This window comes from Limulus polyphemus, unplaced genomic scaffold (genome assembly GCF_000517525.1).
Source record: "Limulus polyphemus unplaced genomic scaffold, Limulus_polyphemus-2.1.2 Scaffold1799, whole genome shotgun sequence".
In the NCBI taxonomy this organism is placed as follows: Eukaryota; Metazoa; Arthropoda; class Merostomata; order Xiphosura; family Limulidae; genus Limulus; species Limulus polyphemus.
In genome coordinates this window covers 54,496-64,080 of record NW_013667409.1, presented here as the reverse complement: position 1 = coordinate 64,080, position 9,585 = coordinate 54,496, and the positions used below count along the sequence as shown (strand labels likewise).

Genomic DNA, 9,585 nt, shown 5'->3' with positions numbered 1-9,585 from the left:
TTATTATGTACAAAAATTCAAACATTTTATAAAGAGTAATTAAAATATAGAATATAAGGATAAAATAAATTAAAACACAAACAAATAAACAAGAAATAATAGGGTAATGCAACAATGTTTACTTGTTTATTTGTTTGTCTTTTAATTTACTTTATCCTTATATTCTATATTTTAATTACTCATTATAAAATGTTTGAATTTTTGTACATAATAATTTACCATGTCCAGTATAGTTTGCTGGGGATGGAATATGGATATTCCGAAACGTTCAAGAATTAAATGTTTGTTACTGCTGTACACACACACACCTGTCAAATGTTCGTTATTGTTGCCATCATTCTACTGTTCATCATTAAATATCACATTGTGTTAACAGGCATAATTTATTGTCTACGTTTGATAGTAGTTTTGTTTTGTAAGTTATTTATACAGAGTGAGAAACAGAAACATAACTAAGATACATCATGTGCATCTTTTATAAAATTATTAACATGTTCTGAACTGATTAAGGGAATGTGGGTGTCAAAGATTAAAAGTAAGGTAGGTTGTAAATAGTATATTCAGTGATGTATAAGATGGGTTTAAATTCATGTTATTTAATACTATGTGCTAGAGCAGGATGTTCTAAATCATTAGCTTATTTCCTGCTAGCAGCTGCTCATAATTCGATTTTTCTTACTTTTTGCTGAAGTCAGCTGTTTTGCTTCCTGTTAAAGCTTCATATTCATGTCTTATTATTATTATTTTTTTACTTTTTCACTAAATGTTTAATCCTTCTACTATAACATTTTAACAATATTTTATGGTGTTATTATTTGTTTGTTCTTTGTTAAGCACAAAAGTTGCACAATAGGCTATCTGTGTTCTGACCAGAGCGAGTATCGAAACCAGAATTTCAGACTTCCCACTGAGCCATTGCGGAACTTTTTATGGTATCATATATTAAATATTATATGTATCTATTAAGTCAATTCCGGGTGGGGCCGGGCATGGTCTAATGGTTAAAGCGTTTGAAATGTGAATCAGAAGGTACCCGTTGCCGCAAAAACGCTCTCCGCACCTTGGGACTATGGGCTCGTAATAAAAGGAAGGTCGAATCCTATTACTCGAACAGTCAAGAGTAACCAAAGAACTGACAGTCAGTGATATTAACGTACTGCCTTCCTTTTAGTCTGTCAGTTTAAAATTAGGGATGGCGATGTTGGAGAAAGCTCTTTGTGTTGCCCTGCGTGAAAATTCAGAAACAAACAAGCAAAAAATCGATCCAGGTTCACGAAGTAAAATAGAAACACGTCGTGGAATGTTGCACTATAATTCAACATATGTTATTTGTAAAAATTGTTCATTTCAAAATTCTGAAACACACAAGCAAACAATCGAAGTAAGCGCGCTTCAGAAATTGTTGTTCTAGAATTGAACGACGTGTGTTATTTCTGAAAATTATTCATTTTGAACAGTAAGTTAACGAAAATGTCCATAACTCCTGTGTTTGATTTCGTTACCAGAGTGCGAACACTTAATTCGTCGAATGTTAATTTTGGAGCCAAAGAAAAGATATAACGTAGAGCACATCAAACAACACAAGTGGATGCAGACGGAAATCTCCTCTTCTCTTCCACAATATCCTTGCCCTACCAATGACACCAGAGAAGAAACAAAGCTTGGAGAATTCAACGAACAAATACTACGGTTAATGCAGAGTCTAGGAATAGATGCAGCTAAAACTAAAGAGGTAACCAAATTCGTTTATACAAATAAGTCAAAGCTAGAGAATAAACAGAATTGTGTGGATAGTCCTCTTTTATAGGCAGACCGATGCTTAGTGCGGCATCCCATATCTGTTAGGTTATATACTTCAACCACTAATATCAATATTAATGTTATTTTCTTCCAATTCCATAGAAATGTTCTGATGTGCTACGATGTCTGAGTCTAATGTATTTGTGTTATGTCTCTAAACCTTTAGAAATGTTAAGTCATTTTTACAGTGTGGTTTTTAACCAACACAAATGTTCTTGCATATGTTGAATATCTTGATTCATATTAATACGATTAATTGTATAAGTTCGGAAAATATTATGATTATTTATACGTTTTATAAATTGTTTGTTTATTTATACAGTATTGTCGAGAAGTTGTACTTTGATGCGTTCATTAGTGGTAGCAATCTAATACATAAAGCTAAATTTGTTTATTTCCACCTTTCAGCCATCTGTTCCTTATACGTTTCCACATTTTGTGATCAATCAGCACCAAACTTGACACAGTGATGTAGGATTACTCGAGGAAGGTCATGAGGGGGGTTAGACCCCCCATCTAATTTTTTTTTCATCGATTCATATATAATTTCGGGAAAATAACTACCAGATCAGAACAACTTGATATACGAGGAAGGTCATGACGGGGGTTCGACCCCCCCCCCCATCTAATTTCATAGTGATAATAGGATTATTGAAACAGTATGTCTTCCTTTCCAGTATTGGTACCTCTGTCTTTTTATTGCACTTTTAATGTTTATTATGTTAAGAAAAAAATAGAAGCGCAGTTTACTATCCTTTGTTTATTATAAACACGCAAACGCATTAGAACACAAGTTCTACATAGTTATTAACCTGACATTATGTTTTAAGTTTATAGAGTCAAAACGACAATCGAATATTGAAGCAGATTTTTTATATTGTTTTGCTTTGGAAATTGCACATCCTTGGATATTCGTATAGGGTGTTCCTGTAGTTCCATAGTTTCTGAAACACTGGATTTAAACTTGAAGTCTGTTTCGCTTTGAGTTTACTTACTGATTATTAGTATTATTTTATTACAAGTTACAGCTTTTACAGTAAGGAAGAATATTTTAAAAATAGGTACGACGTTTCGATCACTGGTGTAATCATTTTTAAGTGCTTTAAACATATTTTTTTGTTACTGTAAAAGCTGTAACATGTTGTAAAACAATTTTGAAGTCTGATCTGGAGCACTATTTACTTTAAAGCACCTTCTATAGGATTTTTGCTGATGATGTTTTAGTTTGGTGACAGGAATACGGCTTAGGTTTCATCTGTACTAAAATACAAGATAGCCTCTCAGTCCTAGATAAAATTGCCTTTTGGTTGGGGGGGCTTTCACTTTACATCTTAAATATGTTGATATGTGATTTCTAACCTTAGCCATATGGAAATAATTGTGATCACTTAGAAATTGAAAAGGTGTCTACATTAGACAATTTTAGAGTTGTCCTGGATAGTAAACTTTGAGTTTAGTTTCTAGCTGTCATAATAGATCTGGCCTCCTTTATGCATTTTCGTTATGGAGTGCAGATTGATCTTTTATCTTGTTTTGTTGGATTATGGATCGATTGTGTATCAAACTTCTTCAAATGGATAAAATCCAGTTCGATGCTTTATGTATTTTCCTAGGAGCAATAAAATGTATTTTACTGTTATATTTTTACAGCTGGTGGCTAAAGATCCATCTCTCTTGTTGAGAAAAGAGTACCTTTATTGCACGTTTGATCATTCTCTATTACATCAAAAAGCATAAATATTTTCCAGTTTTTATTTGACGAGACACACTTGAATTTTCATCGCTGGAGATAAGATCCCCGACTAGTTAGGGCAATGTTTGCATATCCCCACTTTCTCTCCTCTTCACAGTAGGATTTCAATTGGAAAATGACACTTATTATTTTTTGTACTTCCCCTCTCATCTTGACTGATAGCTCCACCAAAAATTAACTCTTTCTTTATCTCATTATCCTCAAAACGAGTGCATCACAGTCTGATTCCATTATTTGCACTGATGATTTTTCTTGATCCTTAATTTTCATAAAACCTCTGACTACCATACCAGCTATGTCATCTATGCATCTGAATTGTTTGCATTATATTCGTGCTGCAATGGCCTTTCAGAGTTTTTTCTTTTCTTATATATTGTTAATTGCTCTGTTTTACGTAGTAATATTCAAGCCATGTCATCAACTTGTTCTTCAACTTACCTCTTACTATTTAGGGAACGTCTCTAGTTAATTACATAGTTACATGTTTTTAATGCGATGATTACTCTTTTTTTTTTAGTATCATGATAATGGATGTGCCCATAAATCGGTTCGGGATACTTCTGTGAAAACCCAAGTAGACTGTTTCTCCTATAGTCCAAGAGACTTGTGGTGGACTCTTGAATCCTCCCATATTCTTCCTTAGTCTCAGTTTTAATTCGGTTCATCTATAATCCCTATAAAGACTACCAGTGTTAAGAATTCAATTGTATGTAATGGCCAATCGACTCAACAAATACCAACTGCCAGAAAGAAATAAAAAATACTAATTCTAACTCTTAAGCTATATATTTCGAAAATATTTTCGGATTAAATAAGTAAAATGATCTCTTTATTAATAATATGCACACCAATCATAGTAAAAGCATGTGCTGTTTGCATTTAAAGTGTTGTTTGTAAACTTCAGAGATATTTTTAATTGAGCCTAATGGTTAATGTATCGGACTAGGGATGAATACATGGTACTACTTTCTTTTGTAGTTTCAGTTATAAAAAGGACAGTCAACTCTGTTATTTGGTTTAGAGTAGCCACTAAAGGGAACGGGTGATGCCAAATGATTGTCTTCCCTCAAAATTAAGGACACCTGTCCTTGAGTCGCATGATCTCTGACCTGGTCGTTTAACCAATTGTGTGCATAAAGTGTCGTTCAGTTGAAAAAACATTTATAATTGTAAAAAATAAACAAGATTTTAAGCTTATTTATAAGCTACGATATGGGCATCACAGGTCAGTTTGTAAGCTGTAAAATATTTTGCTATTTTGCTCGGTGAAGAAGTGTTTAATTGAAATCAATGAAGTCGTAAATATCAAGCTTAATGTTTTTAAATATAATTAAAATTATAATTTTTCAACTTGCATACCAGTTGTTTGTGTACAGTTTGAGGATGAGAAAAACATGTTCAGTTGATATTGCCTCACAGTGGCTCAGCGGCAAGTCCGCAGGCTTAGTATGCAATAAATCGGGTTTCGATACCCGTAGTGTGCATAGCACAGAGAGCGCATTGTGTAGCTTTTTGCTTAATAACAACTATACTATCTTGTATGTCGGTATATTCATGATATCCATGAGTTTAATTTCACCAGGTGTTACGCCTTTTGCCACTCTATTAATGCTTAAAAGTAAACCTAATGATAATACTGTTAGGTCTTTTGTTCAATATATCATTTCAAGATGTCCTTTTATTTCGAAAACAAAATAATGGTTAGCACCATAGAAATATGTTATAGAGCGTAGACAAAAGAATTAGTATTTGAAGGTCAACTTAAACAAACATTAAAAATGACACAAATAGTCATTTCTCTTACATTTAATAAAATACATCAATGAAGCTAAATAGATATTATAGATTTGGTCTTCAGAAATAAAATAAAAAATGTGGGGACCTTAAATTCATAACCTGTATTTTTTGTTTTTGTTGTTTAAATTGTCTTTCTTTAGCTGTGATGAGATAATATTCGCATTTTTAAAAGTTTAGTCACGAAAAGTAACGTGTAATTCCAGAGGATCAAAATAAGAACATTTTTGATAAGGAAAAATATTCAGTATGTTTGTGTCAGAATGAAACATTGTCTATAGATTAATAAAGAAAAAAAAAGTTCTCGGTAGTGTATTTCTCAATTTGTAAATAGTTTATTGCACACAACCTTTGGATTTTTAATTAATGATATTGAGATTTGTTTTTAATTTGTAGTCTCTACTGAATGAAAAATATGACCATCATGCTGCCATCTATCTTCTCTTATTGGATCGTTTGCGACAGTATCAGAAGAATATTTCATCTGCTGCTGGAAAACAACCGACAGATAGTTACCATCCTCGTAGGCCTAGCACCATAGCAGAACAAGCAATGAGGAAATTAGACACTTGTTCTCTTGCATTCACTTCATATCAGCCACCAGGTGGCCCAACATCTAGCTCACCCATAACACACGGAAATGTGGTTGATTCTCAAGTCCAGGTATGTTATATAAAACCGAAAAAAAAAGGTTTTGAAAAATTTGAAAAGCTCATAATGCAATAAGCATTTATCTAATTCCAAAGTCATTGTTCACAATTTCTTGAAAAGGAATAAACTTTTTGAACTAAGGTAAAAATGTTGCTATTTTTTTTTTAATAAAAACAAAAATTCTTAGATGTTCTTTTTGTTCTAGATCATAAGGTTGTGGAAAACATAAGAAGGATTTTACATACCGTATTTCACAGTTCTTTCGCTCATGCTCATAATTTTCGTACTTACAGCCCCGACCATACATTGGTGATATGAGACATCGTGTTTTTAGCAGAACAACTGATGGAACAACACCTTCCAATGAGCCATCTGTTGGCCATGCCTACCGGATAAACGAAAGAGTGATAGAACAGTATGCTGTACCTGAAGGATCACGTTTCAGTAATGTTGCTCAAGGCTCTAATCTCCAACGTAGTCATATTGGTTCTCAAGTGTCCAGAGTGACAGAGTCTCTGGACGAAGGGGTGGAGGCGGACTTTTATGAAAGTTCTGATAATTCCCAGTCTATACCTTGTGTTCAACGAAAGCTATCTTCTAACTTTATAGAACAAAATAGTTGTTGCGGCTCCGTATCTGAATCAACCGATAGTCAAAGGGTTATTCCACCGTTATGTAATCTCACACAAATGCTCAGTTTATCTGACTCCCCCGTAGGAAGTTTTACCAGCCAAAGCTCAAACTTTGATAGTTTTGATTCACAAATCGAAACTGATTTTGCCTCTAGTCTGACTTCTCAGGATAACCAGAGTACCACAAATCTCCTCGAAAGCTCACTAGCCGTTACCAGTCCCAGCGAAGTGCTCTCACAGACGAGGCTACCTGTTCGAAACAATAATGATTCCACAATGATTGGCAGGCATAACCCTAGAGAAAGCGACTGCAGTGCAATACAGCCACCTATCGGTTTCCGAGAAGGCAGGAGAGCGTCAGATGGACTCCCTACTCATTGCATAGCCCCCTTCTGTCGGAGGCTAGGTGAGACGCTTAAGACCCGTGGGATTATAGGATTAAATAAGATTAAGAAAAAACACCATTTTCAGCATTTGTATCTGAATCAAGTTCGAGTAGCGCAACAAACCAAGCATCAACAGCAGCCTTGTCATGATGGGTCAAATGTCGCTGAAATGCCATCTTCTGAAATTTCGTCCACTGACCACCGAAAAGTATTAGTGGTTAAGCGAGTTAGTCTCCCAGAGAGTTTCAAATATACACCACTAGCCTGTTCTTTAAGACAACGCATAGTTAGTGAAGAGTCCCAGGGAAAGCTGCTAAACCAGAGTAAACCGTTGCAGCAGCAATTGCTACATCAAAAACTACAGCAGAAGAGACAGATACTTCAAAAACAGTCGGCACTTCGACGCCAGATGGTACGACAAACATCGTACAAACTAGTACAGCAAACACCGGCGCTTCCCCCTCTTCCCACTGATTTTTTCAATCCTGCGTTGTCCTTCCAGCCTATAACTGAAGACATATCGCTCCCCTCAGACGAAGAAGGGGATTCTCACTATCTTACTGATCGTCAGAACCCTCGTATAGATCGATCCGAAGAGAAGACGCCAACCCCAGAAACAACTGAACTCGAGGAGACTGTGTCCTTGCAAGTGAAGTCTCCCTTCTTCAAACCACCAAAAGAGAATTTTGAAACTTCTTCCACGGAAACAGACATCACTTTTGATCCTAATAATGCATCGGCCTGTGGGGACAATGTTATCTATCCTAGTGAGTCTATATTTAATGCGCTGCCCCAGTGATGAGTTTTGATTGAGTATATATTTCTGTGATGCATTGTGCAGTTAAACTCACAATGGACGGTTTGAAGTGATCTACAACATCTATTACAGATATTGGTGAACACTCCTGTTATAGATTATAACTTAATGAGCACTTAATTGTTGGATGTTAATGTTTTATTAGTACCAAACATAACTAAAGGTATTATAACTAATGGTAATGATAAGATTTTTCAAAGATTTCATGCGAATTAAAGCAAACAAATTCTATCTTATAGATTATTCACTATAGTTGTAATATAGCGTTCTTAATTTTATCACCAAGCGATCTCAAATATTCACAAAATAGGCACTTGAACTTTTTTTGAATAACCAGAAGAGAAATGCCAGATAAGATTCATGTGGTTCCTTATAGTTTTATTTTTTAGGTCTGTAAATACGTGAAATTATAAAACTTTAGTATCTAAAATTATATTTATGAGTGTAAATAGAAAAAAAAGACTGTAGCTAAAAGTTGAGTTCCAGTAACTGTTGGAAAAAGGTGTAAAACAATACAATATAAATAATTTTTGCACAAAGTAAGAAAGTCAAAATAAACATTCAACAATAAAGTATATGCAGTAAAATCTGCTACACAATTAAACCTTTGTTTCAGAAGCAATATTATAATAAAATATATTGAAACGTTCTGCCTGTGACTGTCACCCTACAGCATTCTGTTCTTATATATATTATTTACTCATTACTTCTCTTTTGTTATTGGCGTTTTCTACTGTTCCACTTGACCTATGATTTTTGCAGATGTTCAATAGCTCCGTATTGAGTAATATGTACTTAAATATCTTTATAAGCCCTTGAATATGTAAGGTTTGCTAAGAGGCGCTGTTTAGTATCTTTATAAGCCTTTGAATATGTAAGGTTTGCTAAGAGGCGCTGTTTAGTATCTTTATAAGCCTTTGAATATGTAAGGTTTGCTAAGAGGCGCTGTTTAGTATCTTTATAAGCCCTTGAATATGTAAGGTTTGCTAAGAGGCGCTGTTTAGTATCTTTATAAGACCTTAAATATTGTAAGGTTTGCTAAGAGGCGCTTTTTATCTTCCTTTTTTTTTTGAAACAAATGCTAACACGCGTACCTTCAAGGTCAACAAGTAGCGAACTGAATTAAATGAGTTGTTTAACTTATCGTTATCGAAATTATTTTATTACATCTATACAATAATATTTTTGTGAAATTGTGAATGATATATAATAAATGAAACGGCCATGATCTCCAGATAATCTGTCAAAGTTTTTTTATATATTCATTTACTCAACGTTTCAATTTTGCGCCTTTATCAGGAACACAGATTTTCTGTAATTAGCTCTGCCACTCATAATCAGCCCGTTGTATTCTAAGAATTCAGCCAAGTACAAGAGTATATCTCGTATATGATTACTTCTGTTTTTACAGAACCCATGGCACAAATGAAAATGATATAATGTAAATGAAATTGTTGCATAAAGAAATAATATTTTACATAGTAAAAGGAAAACCTGTACGAAAAAAAGTTGAATAGAATTAGACAAACTGAGTTAAATAATTATAAATAATATTCAACGTTAAACTGGTACACAATCAAAAACATTTTATTTAGGCCTATCTATGGACTTCAAAAAGTTTTTGAAGGCCATAGATAGGCCTAAATAAAATGTTTTTGATTGTGTACCAGGTTAACGTTGTTTATTATTTATGATTTTAACTTTATACAAAAGTGCCAAAATACTATAATTGAGTAAATAATGTTTAAGGTA

The 9,585-nt window shown here is 33.9% G+C and overlaps 1 protein-coding gene across 2 annotated transcripts in view; it reads left to right on the top strand.

The window, feature by feature from the left end:
• LOC106464977 (serine/threonine-protein kinase SIK1-like) overlaps positions 1–9,400 on the top strand; it is a 67,846-nt gene extending 58,446 nt beyond the window's left edge. For both annotated transcript variants that reach the window (XM_013925156.2, XM_022392797.1), the window contains 3 exons: positions 1,506–1,732; positions 5,744–6,010; positions 6,292–9,400. In XM_013925156.2, the coding sequence (XP_013780610.1) occupies positions 1,506–1,732; positions 5,744–6,010; positions 6,292–7,815 (2,018 nt within the window). In that variant the 3' untranslated portion in view covers positions 7,816–9,400. The remainder of the gene's footprint in view (positions 1–1,505; positions 1,733–5,743; positions 6,011–6,291) is intronic.
• The last annotated feature ends 185 nt before the right edge of the window (positions 9,401–9,585 follow it).